Source organism: Apteryx mantelli, chromosome 42, assembly GCF_036417845.1.
Source record: "Apteryx mantelli isolate bAptMan1 chromosome 42, bAptMan1.hap1, whole genome shotgun sequence".
Taxonomy (NCBI): domain Eukaryota; kingdom Metazoa; phylum Chordata; class Aves; order Apterygiformes; family Apterygidae; genus Apteryx; species Apteryx mantelli.
In genome coordinates, this window is record NC_090019.1 from 128171 (window position 1) to 150135 (window position 21965).

General features: G+C 64.6%; 2 protein-coding genes across 2 annotated transcripts in view; both read left to right on the top strand.

Moving 5' to 3' along the window:
- IMP4 (IMP U3 small nucleolar ribonucleoprotein 4) overlaps nucleotides 1–14905 on the top strand; it is a 43335-nt gene extending 28430 nt beyond the window's left edge. The window contains exon 10 of the mRNA XM_067315119.1: nucleotides 14868–14905. The gene's annotated coding sequence lies outside the window, so the exon portion shown is untranslated. The remainder of the gene's footprint in view (nucleotides 1–14867) is intronic.
- Nucleotides 146–21431, top strand: CXXC1 (CXXC finger protein 1). The gene is made up of 15 exons (XM_067315122.1): nucleotides 146–211; nucleotides 429–526; nucleotides 1142–1242; nucleotides 1862–2010; nucleotides 2627–2782; nucleotides 4283–4309; nucleotides 4562–4597; nucleotides 6283–6390; nucleotides 7900–8084; nucleotides 13888–14095; nucleotides 15310–15420; nucleotides 16418–16467; nucleotides 16931–17027; nucleotides 19354–19506; nucleotides 21039–21431. The coding sequence occupies exons 1-15, from the start codon at nucleotides 191–193 to the stop codon at nucleotides 21183–21185; spliced, it is 1647 nt and encodes a 548-aa protein (XP_067171223.1). The 5' UTR covers nucleotides 146–190; the 3' UTR covers nucleotides 21186–21431.
- The last annotated feature ends 534 nt before the right edge of the window (nucleotides 21432–21965 follow it).

Consider the following 21965-nt stretch of genomic DNA (forward strand, 5'->3'; position numbering starts at 1 on the left):
CGCCATGTTGGAGCCGGGCAGAGCGGCGGGGCGGCCATGTTGGTTGAGGGCGGGGAGGAGGTGGGCGGAGCCGGCTGCCCTCCCCTCCGCGGTGACGCCGGAAGCGGAAGCGGGCCACGCCCCCTTCCTTCCCTCCCCTCCGCGCGCTTTCTACTTCCGGAGCGGAGGGACCGTTCCCGGGCTGGTGGTGATGGGCGACAGCGGCGCGATGGTGAGGGGCGGGGCCCGGACGCCTGGGCCCCTCGGACGCCTGGGCCCCCCCGGGGGGGGAGTGTGTGGGGGGGGTCCCGGACGCCTGGGTCCCTTTGGGGGGTGCCCGGACGCCTGGGTCCCCCTGGGGCCGGGGGGGGAGGGTGGGTTTGGGGGGGATCCCGGACGCCTGGGCCCCTTCGCCCGGACGCCTGGGCCCCTGACGCGTCTCCCCGCAGGACAGCGAGTTCTCGGACGCGGAGGCCGGGCCGGGGGGGGAGGAGAACGCGCCCGTTTACTGCGTGTGCCGCAAACCCGACATCAACTGCTTCATGATGTGAGCCGGACGCCTGGGCCCCTTCCCGGCCCCGGACCCTGGGCCCCTTCCCCGGACGCCTGGGTCCCTCCTGCCCCCGGACGCCTGGGTCCCTCCTGCCCCCGGACGCCTGGGTCCCTCCTGCCCCCGGACGCCTGGGCCCCTTCCCAGCTCCGGACGCCTGGGCCCCTTCCCAGCTCCGGACGCCTGGGCCCCTTCCCAGCTCCGGACGCCTGGGCCCCTTCCCGGCCCCGGATGCCTGGGCCCCTTCCACCTCGGACGCCTGGGCCCCTTTCCCCGGACACCTGGGCCCTTTCCTCGGACGCCTGGGCCCCTTCGTCCTGGACACCTGGGTCCTTCCTACCCCGGACGCCTGGGCCCCTCCTGCCCCCGGACGCCTGGGCCCCTCCTGCCCCCGGACGCCTGGGCCCCTTCGCCCCGGACGCCTGGGCCCCTTTCCCCGGACGCCTGGGCCCCTTCCCTGCCACACACAACCGGGTCCCTCGGAATAGGGGTGGGTCCCCCCGGACGCCTGGGTCCCTCGGGGCAGGGATGGGTGCAGGGAGGGTGGGTGGGGGGGGTCCCGGACGCCTGGGCCCCTTCCACCGACGCCTCCCCCCCCCCCCCGACGGGCAGCGGGTGCGACAACTGCAACGAGTGGTTCCACGGCGACTGCATCAACATCACGGAGCGGATGGCGAAGGCGATTCGCGAGTGGTACTGCGGGGCCTGCCGGGGTGAGCCGGACGCCTGGGCCCCTTCCCCGGACGCCTGGGCCCCTTCCCCGGACGCCTGGGCCCTTTCCCCGGACGCCTGGGCCCTTTCCCCGGGCGCCTGGGCCCTTTCCCCGGGCGCCTGGGCCCCCTTCCCCGGGCGCCTGGGCCCCCTTCCCCGGACGCCTGGGCCCCTTCCCGGACGCCTGGGCCCCCTTTTCCCGGACGCCTGGGCCCCCTTTTCCCGGACGCCTGGGCCCCCTTTTCCCGGACGCCTGGGCCCCCTTTCCCGGACGCCTGGGCCCCCTTTCCCGGACGCCTGGGCCCCCTTTCCCGGACGCCTGGGCCCTTTCCCGGACACCTGGGCCCTTTCCCCGGACGCCTGGGCCCTTTCCCCGGACGCCTGGGCCCTTTCCCCGGACGCCTGGGCCCTTTTCTGGGACGCCTGGGCCCTTTCCCAGCCCCGGACGCCTGGGCCCCTTTTGGGGGGGGGGGGTTCCCAGCCAGTTAACTCCTTTCACCCGGACGCCTGGGCCCTTCACGACTGCGCTGGACACCCGGGTCCCTTTGCGGGCAGGTGGCGGGGGGGATGTTCCCGGACGCCTGGGCCCCTTCCTGAGCTCTGCCCTCCCCTCCCCCGCAGAGAAGGATCCCAGCCTGGAAATCCGCTACCGGCACAAGAAATCGCGGGAAAAGGAGCGGGAACACGAGCGCGACAAGGCCGAGCTGTGCAAGAAGGCGCAAGAGCTGGCGCTGGAGCAGGGCCGTGCCGCCAAGGTGAGGGGCCCAGGCGTCCGGGCGACGGGCCCAGGCGTCCGGGGAAAGGACCCAGGCGTCCGGGGAAAGGGCCCAGGCGTCCGGGTAGGGTTATTTTGGGTCTTCCAGGACACCTGGGCCCCCTTTTCGGCCCCGGACGCCTGGGCCCTTTTTCTGGACGCCTGGTTTCTTCTGGGGGTGGGGGGTTGAGAGAGTCCCAGACGCCTGGGCCCCTTTCCCCGGACGCCTGGGCCCCTTTCCCCGAACTCCTGGGCCCCTTTTCCAGACACCTGGGTCCCTCCCGGACGCCTGGGCCCTTTCCAAGACACCTTGCTCTCTTTAGGAATGGGGAGTTGGGAGAGCCCCGGACTCCTGGGCCCTTTTCCCGGATGCCTGGGCCCCTTTAGGAGGGGGGAGTTGGGAGAGTCCCGGACGCCTGGGCCCCTTTTCCCAGACGCCTGGGCCCCTTCCCCCCGCGTGGCAGATCAAGCGCTCGGCGCGCATGTGTGGCGAGTGCGAGGCCCGGGGAGGGGGGACGCCTGGGCCCCTTTCCCGGACGCCTGGGCCCCTTTGCCCGGACGCCTGGGCCCTTTTCCCGGACGCCTGGGCCCCTTCCCCTCCCGGACGCCTGGGCCCCTTCCCCATGGCGCAGATCAAGCGCTCGGCGCGCATGTGTGGCGAGTGCGAGGCGTGCCGGCGCACCGAGGACTGCGGCCAGTGCGACTTCTGCCGCGACATGAAGAAGTTCGGGGGCCCCAACAAGATCCGCCAGAAGTGTCGGCTGCGCCAGTGCCAGCTGCGGGCCCGCGTGAGCCTCCTTAGCGTGTCCTTAGCGTGTCCTTAGCGTGTCCTTAGCGTGTTTCACGCGTTTTTAGTGTTTCCGGGCTCCACACGCTCCCTGTGCTGCCCCGGCACATCCCCTGCAGTCCCCGTGGTGTGTTTCCCCCTTCTTAGCGTGTGCTTAGCATGTGATTAGCATGTTCTTAGCGTGTTCTTAGCATGTTTTTAGCGTGTTTAGCGTGTGTTTAGCGTTTCCGGGCTCCACACACTCCCCGTGCTGCCCCGGCACATCCCCTGCGGCCCCCATGGCGTGTTGCCCCCTTTCTTGGAATGTGCTTAGCATGTGTTTTGCATGTTGTTAGCATGTTCTTGGCATGTTCTTAGTGTGTTTAGCTTGTGCTCGGCGTTTTCGGGCTCTGTGCGCTACCGGTGCTCCCCCGGCACATCCCCTGCGGCGCCCGTGGTGTGTTGCCCCCCTTAACATGCGCTTAGCGTGTGCTTAGCATGTGCTTAGCATGCCCTTAGCATGTCCTAAGCTTGTGTTTAGTGTTTTCAGGCTCCGCGTGCTCCCAGTGCTGCCCCGGCACATCCCCTGTGGCCCCCATGGCGTGTTGCCCCCTTTCTTGGCATGTGCTTAGCATGTTGTTAGCATGTCCTTAGCGTGTTTAGCATGTGTTTAGTGTTTTCGGGCTCTGCGCGCTCCCAGTGTCCCCCCGTGCTGCCCCAGCGCCTGCCCTACAGCCCCCGTGTGTGTTGCCCCCTTCTTAGCATGTGCTTAGCGTGTTGTTAGCATGTTCTTAGCATGTTTAGCATATGCTTAGTGTTTTGGGGCTTTGCGCGCTCCCAATGCTGCCCCAGCACATCCCCTGCAGCCCCCGCGGTGTGTTGCCCCCCTTCTTAGTGTGTTCTTAGCATGTGCTTAGCATGTCGTTAGCGTGTTCTTAGCGTGTTTAGTGTGTGTTTAGTATTTTCGGGCTCCACACGCTCCCCGTGCTGCCCCGGCACATCCCCTGTGGCCCCCATGGCGTGTTGCCCCCTTCTTAGCGTGTCCTTAGCGTGTCCTTAGCGTGTCCTTAGCGTGTCCTTAGCGTGTCCTTAGCGTGTCCTTAGCGTTTTCGAGCTCCGCGCGCTCCCAGTGCTGCCCCGGCACCTGCTCTGCTGCCCCTGTGGTGTGTTGCCCCCCGTCCTTAGCGTGTGCTTGGCGTGTGCTTAGCGTGTTGGGGCCGGGGGGGCTTGGCGGTGTGTCCGGGCGCTGCCCCAGCGCCCTGGCGCGTGTCGCCCCGTGTCCCTGCATGGCATCACAGGTCCTTAGCGTGTGCTTGGCGTGTCTTTAGCATGTGCTTGGCATGTTCTTAGCATGTCCTTAGCGTGTTTGGGTTGCGTCTCTTCCCAGTATCTCTGGGTGCTGCCCCGGCGCATCGTCCCGTGTCCGTGGCGCCTTTCCGTGTCCGCAACGCGCGTCCGTCCTCCCCCCGCCGCGTCCTTGGCGTGTTGTCGCGTGTCGCTGACGTGTCGCCTTCTCTTGCAGGAATCCTATAAGTATTTCCCGGCCTCGGTGAGTCGGCCCGGACGCCTGGGCCCCCTTTTCCCGCGTGGGGGCGGGGCCCGGACGCCTGGGCCCCTTTGGTGGGGGGAGGAGGATCTCCCGGACGCCTGGGCCCCTTTTGGGGGGGGGGGAGGGGGTCTCCCGGACGCCTGGGCCCCGTTGGGGGGGGGGGGGAGGGGGGCGCTGATGCCTCAGCTCCCCCCTCCCCCCCCCTCCCGCCCCCCAAATCCCGGATCTGCCCCCGACGTGCGGCTGCGGCAGGAGCTCTGCGCCGGCGCCTTCGACGAGCACGGCCTGGTGGGTGCCCCCGAAACGCCCCCCCCAAATACCCCCCGGTACCCCCCTAATACCCCCCCAGATACCCTCGGTACCCCCCCAAATACCCCCCGGTACCCCCCTAATACCCCCCCAGATACCCTCGGTACCCCCCAAATACCCCCCAGTACCCCCCAAATACCTCTGGGTACCCCCAAAATACCCCCAGTACCCTTTTGCACCCCCAAAATGCCCCCCTGGTACCCCCAAATACCTCCCCCAAATACCCCCCAATACTCCCAAATACCCCCCCCCCGGTATTCCCAAATACCCCCTGTTACCCCCACAAGTACCCCCCGGTACCCCCCAAATACCCCCAATACCCCCAAAATACCCCCAGTACCCTCTTGTGCCCCTGAAATACCCCCCGAGACCCCCCCAAATACCCCCTGATACTCCCCGATACCCCCCACTACCCCCCCGGTACTCCCAAATATCTCCTGGTACCCCCCAAATACCCCCAGTACTCTCTTGTACCCCCAAAATGCCTCTTGGTACCCCCAAATATCCCCAGTACCCCCAAAATATTCTCAGTCCTCTCTTGTGCCCCCAGAATACCCCCGATACCCCCAAAATACCCCCAGTACCCTCTTGTGCCCCGAAATACCCCCTGAGACCCCCCAAATACTCCCTGGTACTCCCCAATACCCCCCCCCAAATACCCCCTAAATAGTCTCCTGATACTGCCCAAATACTCCCCTGCTACCCCCAAGTACCCCCCGGTACTTCTCTCATACCCCCAAAGTACCCCCTGATACTCCCTGATACCCCCCCCCGAAACACCCCCCCCAATACCCCCCAAATACCCACAGCACCCTGTTGTACCCCCGGAATAGCTCCTGGTCCCTTTTTGTACTCTTAAATATGGTATTGTGCCCCCAAAATACCCACTAATGCTCTCAAAATACTTCTTGGTACTCTGTTAATATCTTTTAATACCCTTTTTATGCATTCAGACACTAACCTGAGATCTCTAATACTTTCAAATACTTCATGATGCTCCCCTGATACCCCCCGTGCTCCCAAATACCCCAATATCTTCTCAATACCCCTCGATATTCCCAAATACTCCCGATACCCCCCAATACCCTTTGATACTCCCAAATACTCCTGATATCCCCCGATATCCCTCGATACTCCCAAATACCCCCGATATCCCCCCGATACCCCTCGATACTCCCAAATACCCCGATATCTCCTGATACCCCTCGATACTCCCAAATACCCCCAATACCCCTGATACTCCCAAATACCCCGATATCCCCCGATACCCCTCGATATTCCCAAATGCCCCCGATACCCCCCAATATCCCTCGATACTCCCAAATGCCCCCGATATCCCCCGATACCCCTCAGTACTCCCAAATGCCCCCGATATCCCCCGATACCCCTCAGTACTCCCAAATACCCCCGATATCCCTCGATACTCCTAAATACTCCTGATACCCTCCCAGATACCCCCCAAATACTCCCCCAGTACCCCCAACCCTCCCGCACGTCCCCGACACCCCCCCTCCCACCAACGCGTCGCGTGTCACGACGTGTCACGGCGTGTCGCGTGTCCTCGCGTGCGGCGCGTCGCGGCGTGTCGCGTGTCGCGGCGTGTGACGCGTCCCCGCGCGCGTCCCGGTGACGCGGGGGGTGACGCGGGGTCCCCGCGGGCGCAGGCCTGGCTCAGCGACCCCGAGGACGCGCCCTTCCTGGACCCGGCGCTGCGCAAACGGGCCGTCAAGGTCAAGCACGTCAAGCGGCGCGACAAGAAGGCCGACAAGAAGGTGCCCCGCCGCGCTGGGAGCCACTGGGATGCTGCTGGGAGGCACTGGGAGGGTCCTTGGGGGTAACTGGGAGGCACTGGGAGGACACTGGGATGCTGCTGGGGGTTACTGGGAGCCACTGGGAGGCACTGGGAGGGTCTTTGGGGGTAACTGGGAGGCACTGGAGGCACTGGGAGGTTACTGGGGGACACTGGGGGGTTACTGGGAGGTTACTGGGGGGCACTGGGAGGTACTGGGAGGACACTGGGATGCTGCTGGGGGTTACTGGGGGGCACTGGGATGTTACTGGGGGGTTACTGGGAGGCACTGGGGAGCCCTGTGAAGTATTGGGAGGACACTGGGATGCTATTGGGGATTACCGGGAGGCACTGGGGGGTTACTGGGAGGCACTGGGATGTTACTGGGAGGTGCTGGGGGGTTACTGGGAGGCACTGGGAGGACACTGGGATGCTACTGGGGGGCACTAGGAGGCCCTGGGAGGTGCTGGGAGGACACTGGGATGCTGCTGGGGGTTACTGGAAGGCACTGGGATGTTACTGGGGGGCCCGTGGGAGTTACTGGGGGGCACTGGGAGGTTACTGGGGGGCACTGGGAGGCACTGGGAGGACACTGGGGGGCACTGGGAGGTACTGGGAGGACACTGGGGTGTTGCTGGGGGTTACTGGGAGAGACTGGGGGGCACTGGGATGTTACTGGGAGGCACTGGGGGGTTACTGGGAGACACTGGGAGGCCACTGGGATGTTACTAGGGGGTTCCTTGGGTGTACCTGCGATCGCTGGGGAGGGTAACTGGGAGCTACTGGGTGGCACTGGGAGTTACTGGGGGAGTTCTTGGGGGTACCTGGGATCGTCGGGGCTAACTGGGAGTTACTGGGAGCTACTGGGGGGGTCCTTGGGGGTAACTGGGGTTGTTTGGGGGGTAACTGGGAGTTACTGGGGGGGTACTAGGGGGTTCCTGGGAGTTACTGGGCTTCACTGGGAGGCCCTAAGGGTTACTGGGCGGCACTGGGAGAGACCCGAGGGATCCTTGGGGGTACCTGGGCTCGCCGGGGGGGTAACTGGGAGCTACTGGGAGGCACTGGGAGTTACTGGGGGGGTCCTTGGGGGTATCTGGGATTGTCTGGGGGGTAACTGGGAGTTACTGGGAGGCCTTAAGGGTTACTAGGAGTTACTGGGCGGCACTGGGAGTTACTGGGGGGGTCCTTGAGGGTACCTGGGGTTACCTGGGGGGTAACTGGGAGCTACTGGGAGGCACTGGGAGTTACTGGGGGGGTCCTTTGGGGTATCTGGGATTGTCTGGGGGGTAACTGGGAGTTACTGGGAGCTACTGGGAGCTACTGGGGGGGTCCCTGGGAGTTACTGGGCTTCACTGGGAGGCCCTAAGGGTTACTGGGAGTTACTGGGCGGCACTGGGAGTTACTGGGGGGGTCCTTGGGGGTACCTGGGCTCGCCGGGGGGGTAACTGGGAGCTACTGGGCGGCACTGGGAGTGACTGGGAGGCGCCGGCAGAAGGAGGAGCGCTACAAGCGGCACAAGCAGAAGACGCGGCACCGCGAGCGGAGCCGGCACAGCGAGCGGCCCGACGCCCGCGACCCCGGCGCCCTGGGCCAGTGCCTGGGCCCCGGCTGCACCCGGCCCGCCCGGCCCCCCTCCAAGTACTGCGGCGAGGCCTGCGGCGTCAAGCTGGCCGCCAAGTGAGTACCCACCAGTACAAACCAGTACAAACCAGTATAAACCAGTATAAACCAGTATAGACCAGTATAGAGCGGGATGGAGGGGGATGGGGTGGTCTGGCCCTCCTGGGTCCCAGCCCCCCTCCAAGTACTGCGGCGAGGCCTGCGGCGTCAAGCTGGCCGCCAAGTGAGTAGGAACCAGTAAGAACCAGTATAAACCAGTATAAACCAGTATAAACCAGTATAAACCAGTATAAACCAGTATAAACCAGTACAAACCAGTATAGACCAGTATAGACCAGTATAGAGCGGGATGGAGTGGTCTGGTCCCACCTGGGTCCCGGCCCCCCTCCAAGTACCGTGGCGAGGCCTGCGGCGTCAAGCTGGCCGCCAAGTGAGTACCCACCAGTACAAACCAGTACAAACCAGTATAGACCAGTATAGACCAGTATAGACCAGTATAGAGCGGGATGGGGCGGTCTGGTCCCACCTGGGTCCCGGCCCCCCTCCAAGTACTGCGGCGAGGCCTGCGGCGTCAAGCTGGCCGCCAAGTGAGTAGGAACCAGTATAAACCAGTACAAACCAGTACAGACCAGTACAGACCAGTATAGACCAGTATAGAGCGGGATGGGGTGGTCTGGCCCTCCTGGGTCCCGGTCCCCCTCCAAGTACTGCAGCGAGGCCTGCGGCGTCAAGCTGGCCGCCAAGTGAGTACCCACCAGTAAGAACCAGTATAGACCAGTATAGACCAGTATAGAGCGGGATGCAGTGGTCTGGCCCCACCTGGGTCCCGGCCCCCCTCCAAGTACTGCGGCGAGGCCTGCGGCGTCAAGCTGGCCGCCAAGTGAGTAGGAACCAGTATAAACCAGTATAAACCAGTATAAACCAGTATAGACCAGTATAGACCAGTATAGAGCGGGATGGAGCAGGATGGGGCGGTCTGGTCCCACCTGGGTCCCGGCCCCCCTCCAAGTACTGCGGCGAGGCCTGCGGCGTCAAGCTGGCCGCCAAGTGAGTACCCACCAGTATAAACCAGTATAGACCAGTATAGACCAGTATAGAGCGGGATGGAGCGGGATGGGGTGGTCTGGCCCTCCTGGGTCCCGGCCCCCCTCCAAGTACTGCGGCGAGGCCTGCAGCGTCAAGCTGGCCGCCAAGTGAGTAGGAACCAGTACAAACCAGTACAAACCAGTATAAACCAGTACAGACCAGTATAGACCAGTATAGAGCGGGATGGAGTGGGATGGGGTGGTCTGGTCCCACCTGGGTCCCGGCCCCCCTCCAAGTACCGTGGCGAGGCCTGCGGCGTCAAGCTGGCCGCCAAGTGAGTACCCACCAGTACAAACCAGTACAAACCAGTATAGACCAGTATAGACCAGTATAGACCAGTATAGAGCGGGATGGGGCGGTCTGGTCCCACCTGGGTCCCGGCCCCCCTCCAAGTACTGCGGCGAGGCCTGCGGCGTCAAGCTGGCCGCCAAGTGAGTAGGAACCAGTACAAACCAGTACAAACCAGTATAAACCAGTACAGACCAGTATAGACCAGTATAGAGCGGGATGGAGCGGGATGGGGTGGTCTGGCCCTCCTGGGTCCCGGCCCCCCTCCAAGTACTGCGGCGAGGCCTGCGGCGTCAAGCTGGCCGCCAAGTGAGTACCCACCAGTACAAACCAGTACAAACCAGTATAAACCAGTATAAACCAGTATAGACCAGTATAGAGCGGGATGGAGGGGGATGGGGTGGTCTGGCCCTCCTGGGTCCCAGCCCCCCTCCAAGTACTGCGGCGAGGCCTGCGGCGTCAAGCTGGCCGCCAAGTGAGTAGGAACCAGTAAGAACCAGTATAAACCAGTATAAACCAGTATAAACCAGTATAAACCAGTATAAACCAGTACAAACCAGTATAGACCAGTATAGACCAGTATAGAGCGGGATGGAGTGGTCTGGTCCCACCTGGGTCCCGGCCCCCCTCCAAGTACCGTGGCGAGGCCTGCGGCGTCAAGCTGGCCGCCAAGTGAGTACCCACCAGTACAAACCAGTACAAACCAGTATAGACCAGTATAGACCAGTATAGACCAGTATAGAGCGGGATGGGGCGGTCTGGTCCCACCTGGGTCCCGGCCCCCCTCCAAGTACTGCGGCGAGGCCTGCGGCGTCAAGCTGGCCGCCAAGTGAGTAGGAACCAGTATAAACCAGTACAAACCAGTACAGACCAGTACAGACCAGTATAGACCAGTATAGAGCGGGATGGGGTGGTCTGGCCCTCCTGGGTCCCGGTCCCCCTCCAAGTACTGCAGCGAGGCCTGCGGCGTCAAGCTGGCCGCCAAGTGAGTACCCACCAGTAAGAACCAGTATAGACCAGTATAGACCAGTATAGAGCGGGATGCAGTGGTCTGGCCCCACCTGGGTCCCGGCCCCCCTCCAAGTACTGCGGCGAGGCCTGCGGCGTCAAGCTGGCCGCCAAGTGAGTAGGAACCAGTATAAACCAGTATAAACCAGTATAAACCAGTATAGACCAGTATAGACCAGTATAGAGCGGGATGGAGCAGGATGGGGCGGTCTGGTCCCACCTGGGTCCCGGCCCCCCTCCAAGTACTGCGGCGAGGCCTGCGGCGTCAAGCTGGCCGCCAAGTGAGTACCCACCAGTATAAACCAGTATAGACCAGTATAGACCAGTATAGAGCGGGATGGAGCGGGATGGGGTGGTCTGGCCCTCCTGGGTCCCGGCCCCCCTCCAAGTACTGCGGCGAGGCCTGCAGCGTCAAGCTGGCCGCCAAGTGAGTAGGAACCAGTACAAACCAGTACAAACCAGTATAAACCAGTACAGACCAGTATAGACCAGTATAGAGCGGGATGGAGTGGGATGGGGTGGTCTGGTCCCACCTGGGTCCCGGCCCCCCTCCAAGTACCGTGGCGAGGCCTGCGGCGTCAAGCTGGCCGCCAAGTGAGTACCCACCAGTACAAACCAGTACAAACCAGTATAGACCAGTATAGACCAGTATAGACCAGTATAGAGCGGGATGGGGCGGTCTGGTCCCACCTGGGTCCCGGCCCCCCTCCAAGTACTGCGGCGAGGCCTGCGGCGTCAAGCTGGCCGCCAAGTGAGTAGGAACCAGTATAAACCAGTACAAACCAGTACAGACCAGTACAGACCAGTATAGACCAGTATAGAGCGGGATGGGGTGGTCTGGCCCTCCTGGGTCCCGGTCCCCCTCCAAGTACTGCAGCGAGGCCTGCGGCGTCAAGCTGGCCGCCAAGTGAGTACCCACCAGTAAGAACCAGTATAGACCAGTATAGACCAGTATAGAGCGGGATGCAGTGGTCTGGCCCCACCTGGGTCCCGGCCCCCCTCCAAGTACTGCGGCGAGGCCTGCGGCGTCAAGCTGGCCGCCAAGTGAGTAGGAACCAGTATAAACCAGTATAAACCAGTATAAACCAGTATAGACCAGTATAGACCAGTATAGAGCGGGATGGAGCAGGATGGGGCGGTCTGGTCCCACCTGGGTCCCGGCCCCCCTCCAAGTACTGCGGCGAGGCCTGCGGCGTCAAGCTGGCCGCCAAGTGAGTACCCACCAGTATAAACCAGTATAGACCAGTATAGACCAGTATAGAGCGGGATGGAGCGGGATGGGGTGGTCTGGCCCTCCTGGGTCCCGGCCCCCCTCCAAGTACTGCGGCGAGGCCTGCAGCGTCAAGCTGGCCGCCAAGTGAGTAGGAACCAGTACAAACCAGTACAAACCAGTATAAACCAGTACAGACCAGTATAGACCAGTATAGAGCGGGATGGAGTGGGATGGGGTGGTCTGGTCCCACCTGGGTCCCGGCCCCCCTCAAAGTACTGCGGCGAGGCCTGCGGCGTCAAGCTGGCCGCCAAGTGAGTAGGAACCAGTATAGACCAGTATAGACCAGTATAAACCAGTACAAACCAGTATAGACCAGTACAGACCAGTATAGAGCGGGATGGAGTGGGATGGGGTGGTCTGGTCCCACCTGGGTCCCGGCCCCCCTCCAAGTACCGCGGCGAGGCCTGCGGCGTCAAGCTGGCCACCAAGTGAGTACCCACCAGTATAAACCAGTACAAACCAGTATAAACCAGTACAAACCAGTATAGACCAGTATAGAGCGGGATGGGGCGGTCTGGTCCCACCTGGGTCCCGGCCCCCCTCCAAGTACTGTGGCGAGGCCTGCGGCGTCAAGCTGGCCGCCAAGTGAGTAGGAACCAGTAAGAACCAGTACAAACCAGTATAAACCAGTACAGACCAGTATAGACCAGTATGGAGTGGGATGGAGCGGGATGGGGTGGTCTGGCCTACCTGGGTCCCGGCCCCCCTCCAAGTACTGCGGCGAGGCCTGCGGCGTCAAGCTGGCCACCAAGTGAGTGCAAACCAGTACGAACCAGTATAAACCAGTATAAACCAGTACAGACCAGTATAGACCAGTATAGAGCGGGATGGGGTGGTCTGGTTCCACCTGGGTCCCAGCCCCCCTCGAAGTACTGCGGCGAGACCTGCGGCGTCAAGCTGGCCACCAAGCGATTTGGGGTCCCCAGACCAGTATAAACCAGTATAAACCAGTATAAACCAGTATAGATCGTAGCGGATCCCAGGGATCTTGCAGCTCGGGGGCGCCCCGGGGCGACGGGGCCCCTCTCCGGCGCCCCCCGATGACCCTGTGCGTCCCCTGGGGGGCGCCGCCGGGTCTCCGGGATCCCCCCGCAGTGGATCCCCGAGCGGATCCCACGGCGGATCCCAGGGATCCCGCGCCACGGGCCCGGCTTGGGAAGAGGAGAGAGACCCCAGGGCGCTCCGGGTGCTTCCCGGGGGCCTCCCTAGGCCTAGCCCCCTCCCTGCAGCCTTCCCAACAGGGATCCCTGAGCGGATCCCACGGCGGATCCCAGGGATCCCGCGCCGTGGGGGCACCTCGGGGGGCCGGGCCCACCCTGGGGCGCCTCCACGGACCCTGTCCGCTCCCTGGATCCTCATCCGGGTCTCTGGGATGCTTCTGCAGTGGATCCCTGAGCGGATCCCTAAGCGGATCCCAGGGATCCCGCGCCTTGGGCTCACCCCGGGGTGACAAAAACACCCCAGGGCGCTCTTAGCGATTCCTATGGTCTTCTCGTGCCCAGCTAGATCTCCACCATCCTTCCCAAATGGATAGTTTAGCAGATTCCTTAGTAGATCCCAGGGATCCCGTGGCTCAGGGGCACCCCGGGGTGATGGGATCACCCTGGGGTGATGGGACCACCCTGGGGTGCCCCCGGCGACCGCGTCTCCTCCCTCCCCGGCAGGCAGATCCCGAAGATCCTGCCGCCGTGGGTTCTTTAGTGGATCCCTCAGTGGATCCCGGGGATCCCACGGCTCGGGGGCGCCCCAGGGCGATGGGACCAACCCGGGGAGGTCCATCGACCACCCCCCTGCCCCCTCCCTGGCAGTTGCATCTATAAGATCCTGCCACGGTGGATCCCTTAGCGGATCCGGGGGATCCTGAGGCTCAGGGACACCCCAAGATGATGGGACCACCCCGGGGTGTCCATGGCGACTGTGTCCCCCCCCCTTCCTGGCAGCTGGATCTACAGGATCCCATCACAGTGGATCCCTTAGTGGATCCCAGGGATCCTGAGGCTCAGGGATGCCCCAGGGTGCTGCTGGCGACCGTTTCCCTCCCCCGGCAGCTGGGTCTCTGGGATCCTGTGGTGGTGGATCCCTTAGTGGATCCCTTAGCGGATCCCTTAGCGGATCCCAGGGATCCTGGGCCTCGGGGGAGGCGCCAGGGTGACGGAAGCGCCCCCCACCGACGTCAGCCCACCCCCACCCCCCTCTCGCCGGCAGCCGGATCTACGAGATCCTGCCGCAGCGGATCCAGCAGTGGCAGCAGAGCCCGTGCGTGGCGGAGGAGCACGGGAAGCGGCTGCTGGAGCGGATCCGGCGGGAGCAGCACCAGGCGCGGCTGCGGCTGCAGGACATGGAGCGGCGCTTCCACGAGCTGGAGGGGCTCATCGCCCGCGCCAAGGGGCACCCGCCGCGCGAGGACGAGGAGGTGGGCGGCTCGCTCGCGGCCCCCGGACGCCTGGGCCCCTTGCCCGGACGCCTGGGCCCTTTTCCTGGACCCCTGGGTCTTCTGTGTCACGGGGATCCCGGATGCCTGGGCCCTTCCCGGACACCTGGGCCCCTTCCCCAATTCCTGGGTTCCCCTTTCCAGGACACCTGGGCCCTTCTTTAACTACTGTGTCCCCCCCCTTTCCCGGACGCCTGGGCCCCTTTCCCGGATGCCTGAGTCCTTCCCTAATTCCTGTGTCCCCCCTTCCCCGGACGCCTGGGCCCCTTCCCCGGATGCCTGGGCCCTTCTCCCAGATGCCTGGGTCTTTCTCCCGGACACCTGGGCCCTTCCCTAACTCCTGTGTCCCCCCCTTCTCCCGGACGCCTGGGCCCCTTCTCCCGGACGCCTGGGCCTCTCCTGCCCCGGACGCCTGGGCCCCTTCCCAGACACTTGGGCCCCTCCTGCCCCGGACACCTGGGCCCCTTCCCTAATTCCTGTGTCCCCCCCTTTCCTGGACGCCTGGGCCACTTTCCCCGGACGCCTGGGCCCCTTCCCTAGACGCCTGGGCCCCTTCCCTAGATGCCTGGGTCTTTCTCCCGGACGCTTGGGCCCCTTCCCCGGACACCTGGGCCCTTCTCTAACTCCTGTGTCTTCCTTTCCCCGGACTCCTGGGCCCTTTCCCAGACGCCTGGGCCCTTTCTCTGGAACCCTGGGGCTTCTGTATCCTGGGGGTCCCGGACGCCTGGGCCCCTTCCCTAATTCCTGTGTCCCCCCCCTTTTCCCCGGACGCCTGGGCCCCTTCTCCTGGACGCCTGGGCCCCTTTCCCCGGACACCTGGGCCCCTTTCCTAGACGCCTGGGCCCCTTCCCCGGACGCCTGGGCCCCTTCTCCCGGATGCCTGGGCCCCTTTCCTGGATGCCTGGGCCCCTTCCCTAATTCCTGTGTCCCCCCCTTTCCCCGGACACCTGGGCCCCTTCCCTAATTCCTGTGTCCCCCCCTTTCCCCGGACGCCTGGGCCCCTTTCCCCGGACGCCTGGGCCCCTTTCCCCGGACGCCTGGGCCCCTTCCCCGGACGCCTGGGCCCCTTCCCTAGACGCCTGGGCCCCTTCTCCCGGACGCCTGGGCCCCTTCCCTAACTCCTGTGTCCCCCCCTTTTCCCCGGACGCCTGGGCCCCTCCCGCCCCGGACGCCTGGGCCCCTCCCGCCGGGCGCAGACCAACGAGGGCGACAGCGACGACACGGACCTGCAGATCTTCTGCGTCTCCTGCGGGCACCCGATCAACCCCAAGGTGGCCCTGCGCCACATGGAGCGCTGCTACGCCAAGGTGCCCTACGGCCCTATAGGGGACACCCCCCCCCAGCCCCCTATAGGACCCTCCGCACCCCCCCCCCCCCCGCCGCGCACCCCCTATGGGGACCCTACGCACCCCCCCCCGGCACCCTATGGGGGTCTAGGAGCACCCGGGATCTAGGGAGTTCATACGCCTATAGGCCCTATAGGAGTATATAGGATCATATAGGCACCTATAGGGCCATAGGGGCTGCCCCGGGGGTCCTATAGGGCACCACAAGGCTCCTATGGGGCTGTAGAAACCCCCCTTATAGAGCCGCGCAAGCCCCACTGAGGCCCCATATAGCACTTGCGTGGGTCTGCAGGAGCTATAGGGCCTCTCCTGGGTGCTATAGGGGCTGTAGGCGATTCAATAGGTGCCCCAGGGAGCTTTTGGGGCAGCCGTGGGGGGCTCTAGGCTTCCCTGGGTGGATCGGTAGGGCCTATAGGGAACCCCCCCCAGGGCACTATAGATGTTATAGGGTCCCCTTGGGCACTATAGTATCTATAGGCGATTCCATAGGGACCCCAGGGAGCTCTTGGGAAGCCACAGGGGCTCTAAGGTTCCATGTGTGGGTCTATAGAAGCTATAGGGAGCCCCCCCCCATGTCTTATAGGGGCTATAGGGTCCCCCTTGGGCGCTATAGGGGCTATAGGTGATTCTATAGGGGACCCAGGGAGCTCTTGGGAAACCACAGGGGCTCTAAGGTTCTCTGTGTGGGTTTATAGAAGCTATAGGGCCCTCCCCCCGGGTGCTATAGGGGCTATAGGGTCCCCCTTGGGCGCTCTAGGGGCTATAGGTGATTCTATAGGGGCCCCAGGAGGGTCCTGGGGCAGCTGTGGGGGCTTCTAGGGTTCCCTGGGTGGATCCGTAGGAGCCATAGGGAGCCCCCCCCGCCCCAGGGCGCTATAGGGGCTATAGGGCCCCCCCCCCGGTGCTATAGGGGCTATAGGTTCCCCCCCAACCCGCTAACGCCGCCACGTCCCCGCAGTACGAGAGCCAGACGTCGTTCGGGTCCATGTACCCCACCCGCATCGAGGGGTGAGTCGGAGCCCCCCGGACGCCTGGGCCCCTTGGGAGGGGGGGGGGTTGGGGGGGGGAACCCGGACGCCTGGGCCCCTTCCCCGGACACCTGGGCCCCCGGGGAGGGGATGGAGCGGTTCCCGGACGCCTGGGCCCCCTGGGAGGGGTTGGGGGGGAAACCCGGACACCTGGGCCCCTCCCGGACGCCTGGGCCCCCTGGACACCTGGATCCCTATGGGAGGGACTGGAGCAGTTCCCGGACTCCTGGGCCCCCTGGGAGGGACTGGGGGGGGGGGTCCCGGACGCCTGGGCCCCTCCGGACACCTGGGCCCCTGAGGAGGGGATGGAGCAGTTCCCGGACGCCTGGGCCCCTCCCTGGCCACCTGGGTCCCCTTGAGAGCAACAGGGGCAGTTCCCGGACGCCTGGGCCCCCCCGTCCCCGGACGCCTGGGCCCCCCCTGTGACCCCCCCCCCTTTCCAGGGCCACCCGGCTCTTCTGCGACGTCTACAACCCGCAGAGCAAGACGTACTGCAAGCGGCTGCAGGTGCTCTGCCCCGAGCACTCGCGCGACCCCAAGGTGAGCCGGGGGGGGGGCACCCATGGGTGCTGCCGGGGGGGCGGGGGGGTCCCGGGGGGGGGGTTGGGGGGTCTTGAGGGGGTTTGAGGGGCGTCTAGAGGGTCCTGGTGGGTCCCTGGGTGCCCATAGGGACCATTTAGGTGCCTATGGGTGTTCTTGGGTGCCTATAGGAGCCATTTAGGTGCTATTTCGATGCCATTTAGATGCTTCTGGGGGTCCCTGGGTGCCCATAGGGACCATTTAGGTGCTTATGGGTGCTCTTGGGTGCCTATGGGAGCCATTTAGGTGCCCCTAGGTGCCCATAGGGACCATTTAGGTGCCATTTAGATGCCCCTGGGGGGTCCCTGGGTGCCTCTGGGTGCCTTTAGGTGCCTATAGGAGCCATTTAGGTGCCATTTAGATGCCCCTGGGTGCCCCTGGGTGCCTTTAGGTGCCTATAGGAGCCATTTAGGTGCCATTTAGATGCCCCTGGGGGTCCCTGGGTGCCCCTAGGAGCCATTTAGGTGCCCCTGGGTGCCCATAAGGACCCTTTAGATACCCGTGGGTGCTCCTGGGTGCTCTTGGGTGCCTGTAGGAGCCATTTAGGTGCCCCTAGGTGCCCCTAGGTGCCCATAGAGGCCATTTAGATGCCTATGGGTGCTCTTGGGTGCCTATAGGAGCCATTTAGGTGCCCCTGGGTGCCCATAGGGACCATTTAGGTGCCATTTAGATGCCCATAGGGGCCATTTCAGTGCCCTTAGGTGCCTATAGGGGCCTTTTAGGTGCCACTTAGATGCCCCCGGGGGTCCCTGGGTGCCCATAGGAGCCATTTAGGTGCCTGTGGGTGCTCTTGGGTGCCTATAGGAGCCATTTAGGTGCCATTCAGATGCCATTTAGATGCTTCTGGGGGTTCCTGGCTGCCCATAGGGGCCGTTTCGGTGCCCCTGGGTGCCCATAGGGACCCTTTAGGTACCCATAGGTGCTCCTGGGTGCCCTTGGGTGCCCAGAGGAGCCATTTAGGTGCCATTTAGATGCCCATAGGGGCCATTTCAGTGCCCTTAGGTGCCTATAGGGGCCATTTAGGTGCCATTTAGATGCCCCCGGGGGTCCCTGGGTGTCCATAGGGACCATTTAGGTGCTTATGGGTGCTCTTGGGTGCCTATAGGAGCCATCTAGGTGCCCTTAGGTGCCCATAGAGACCATTTAGGTGCCTTTTAGATGCCCCTGGGGGTCCCTGGGTGCCCCTGGGTGCCTTTGGGTGCCCATAGGGACCATTTCGGTGCCCCTAGGAGCCATTTAGGTGCCATTTAGATGCCCCCGGGGGTCTTTGGGTGCCCATAGGGACCATTTAGGTGCCATTTGGGTGCTCCCTGGGGTCCCTGGGTGCCCATAGGAACCATTTAGGTGCCATTTAGATGCCCCTGGGGGTCCCTGGGTGCCCATAGGGACCATTTAGGTGCCCCTGGGTGCCCATAGGGACCATTTAGGTGCCATTTAGATGCTCTTGGGTGCCCCTGGGTGCCTTTAGGTGCCTATAGGAGCCATTTAGGTGCCATTTGGATGCTCCTGGGGGTCCCTGGGTGCCCCTGGGTGCTTTTAGGTGCCTATAGGAGCCATTTAGGTGCCATTTAGATGCCATTTAGATGCTTCTGGGGGTCCCTGGGTGCCCATAGGGACCATTTAGGTGCCCCTGGATGCCCCTAGGAGCCATTTAGGTGCCATTTAGATGCCCCCGGGGGTCTTTGGGTGCCCATAGGGACCATTTAGGTGCCCCCAGGAGCCATTTAGGTGCCATTTGGGTGCTCCCTGGGGTCCCTGGGTGCCCATAGGAACCATTTAGGTGCCATTTAGATGCCCCTGGGGGTCCCTGGGTGCCCATAGGGACCATTCAGGTGCCCCTAGGTGCCCATAAAGACCATTTAGGTGCCCCTGGATGCCCCTAGGAGGCATTTAGGTGCCGTTTGGATGCTCCCTGGGGTCCCTGGGTGCCCATAGGGACCATTTAGGTGCCCCCAGGAGCCATTTAGGTGCCATTTGGGTGCTCCCTGGGGTCCCTGGGTGCCCATAGGAACCATTTAGGTGCCATTTAGATGCTTCTGGGGGTCCCTGGGTGCCCATAGGGACCATTTAGGTGCCCCTAGGTGCCCATAAAGACCATTTAGGTGCCCCTGGATGCCCCTAGGAGGCATTTAGGTGCCGTTTGGATGCTCCCTGGGGTCCCTGGGTGCCCATAGGGATCATTTAGGTGCCCCCAGGTGCCCCTAGGAGCCATTTAGGTGCCATTTGGGTGCTCCCCGGGGTCCCCGGGGGCGCCCCGGGGTGCTGACGCGGGGGGGGACGGGCGCAGGTGCCGGCGGACGAGGTGTGCGGCTGCCCGCTGGTGCGCGACGTCTTCGAGCTGACGGGCGAGTTCTGCCGGGTGCCCAAGCGCAAGTGCAACCGCCACTACTGCTGGGAGAAGCTGCGGCGCGCCGAGGTCGACCTCGAGCGGGTGCGCGTGGTACGTGCTGGTGCCGCCGCCGCCGGGGGGGGGTCCCTGGGGGGTCCTGGGGGGGTCTGGGGGGGTCCTGGGAGGTCTTGGGGGTCCCTAGGGGGTCCTGGAGGGGTCTGGGGGGTCTGGGGGGTCCTGGGGGGTCTTGGGGTTGCTAGGGGTCCTGGAGGGGGTCTGGGGGGGTCCTGGGAGGTCTTGGGGGTCCCTAGGGGGTCCTGGAGGGGATCTGGGGGGGTTCTGGAGGTCCCTAGGGGGTTCTGGAGGGGATCTGGGGGGGTCCTGGGGGGTCTTGGGGGTTGCTAGGGGGTCCTGGAGGGGTCCTGGGGGGTCTGGAGGGGGTCCCTGGGGGTCCTGGAGGGGTCTTGGAGGTCTTGGGGGTCCCTACGGGGTCCTGAAGGGGATCTGGGGGGGTCCTGGGGGTCCCTAGGGGGTCCTGGAAGGGTCTGGGGGGGTTGGGGGGGGTCTTGGGGGTCCCTAGGGGATCCTGAAGGGGTCCTGGGGGTCCCCAGGGGGACTGGGGGGGTCCTGGAAGGGTCTGGGGGGGGGTCTTGGAGCTCCCTAGGGGGCCCTAAGGGGGTCCTGTGGGTCCCTAGGGGGTCCTGGAGGGGTCTGGGGGGGTCCTGGGAGTCTCTAGGGGGTTCTGGGGGGGGTCTTGGGGGTCCCTAGGGGGTCCTGGAGGGGTCTGGAGGGGTCTGGGGGTCCCTGGGGGGTCCCTAGGGGGTCCTGAAGGGGGTCTGGGGGGGTTCTGGGCGTCCCTAGGGGTCCCTGGGGGGGTCTGGGGGTCCCTAGGGGGTCCTGGAGGGGTCTAGGGGGGTCCTGGGGGGGGTCTGGTGGGGTCCTGGGGGTCCCTAGGGGGTTCTGGGGGGGTCTTGGGGGGGGTCCTGGGGAGTCCTGGGGGTCCCTGGGGGTCCTGGGGGGGTCCTGGGGGGAGTCTGGGGGGGTCTTGGGGGTCCCTAGGGGGTCTGGGGTGGTCTTGGAGGGGTCTGGGGGAGTCATGGGGGTCCTGAAGGGGGTCTGGGGGGGTCCTGGGGGGGTCTGGGGGGGTCTTGGGGATCCCTAGAGGGTCCTGGGGGGTCCCACGGGGGTCCTGGAGGGGTTTGGGGGGGCCTGGGGGGTCCCTGAGGGGGTCTTGGAGGGGTCTGGGGGGGGGTCTTAAGGGTCCTGGAGGGGTCTGCAGCAGTCTGGGGGGTCGTGGGGGTCCTTAGGGGGTTCTGGGGGGGCCTAGAGGGGTCTTGGGGGTCCCTGGGGGGGTCCTGGGGGGATCTGGGGGGGTCTTGGAGGTCCTGAAGGGGTCTGGGGGGTCCTGGGGGTCCCTAGAAGGCTCTGGGGGGGCTGTGGGGAGGGTTGGGGGTTCCTGGGGGTCCCTAGAAGGTTTTGGGGGGCTCTGGGGGGTTTTGGGGGGTCCTGGGAGGTTCTGGGGGGGGTTGGGGAGTCTTGGGGGTTCCTGGGGGTCCCTAGAAGGTTTCGGGGGGTCCTGGGGGGGTTCGGGGCCCCCCCGTGCCCCCTCCCACGCCCCCCCGTGTCCCCCCCCCCCCCGGCAGTGGTACAAGCTGGACGAGCTGTTCGAGCAGGAGCGCAACGTGCGGGCGGCGATGACGAACCGCGCCGGGCTGCTGGCGCTCATGTTGCACCAGACCATCCAGCACGACCCGCTCACCACCGACCTGCGCACCGCCGCCGACCGCTGACGGTCCCGAAACCGCGGGAAACGGCCCCAAAAACCCCCCTGGAGCCCCCCCAAACCCCCCCGGGAGCGGCCGCCCCCCAGAAATGCCCCCAAACGCCCCGAAATGCCCCCAAACGGCCCCAATTGCGGCCCCCCATCGCCCCCCCGAGGCGCTCAGCACCACCGCCGACCGCTGACGGTCCCGAAACCGCGAGAAAACGGCCCCAAAAACCCCCCCGGAGCCCCCCCAAACCCCCCCCGGGAGCGGCCGCCCCCCGGAAACACCCCCAAACACCCCGAAATGCCCTAAAATCCCCCAAATTCACCCCAAATGCTCCAAACGCCCCATTTCTCTCCCCCAAAAAACCAGCCCGGAGCCCTGTGCCCCCCTCCCACAGTTTGGGGTCCCCCCACCCGTTTTTGGGGGGCTCCGGGGTCCCCCCCACCTAATTTGGGGGTCCCAACCCCCCTCTTAGGGTCCCCCCACCCATTTTTGGGGGGTCCTGGGTCCCCCCCACCCTGTTTTGGGGGTGTTGATCCCCCCCCATTTTTGGGGGGGTCTTGGGCTCCCCCCACCTCATTTTGGGGGTCTCTACCCCCCCTTTAGGGTCCCCCCCACCCATTTTTGGGGGGGTTCTGGGTTCCCTCCACCCTGTTTTGGGGGTGTTGATCCCCCCCACCCATTTTTGGGGGGGTCCTGGGTCCCCCCCACCCAGTTTTGGGGGGGGGCAGGGGGGTGGGGGGCCTTGCAGCCCCCCCCCCAAATAAAATTGGTGTCAAAAGAGGCTTTTTGTGGAATTTG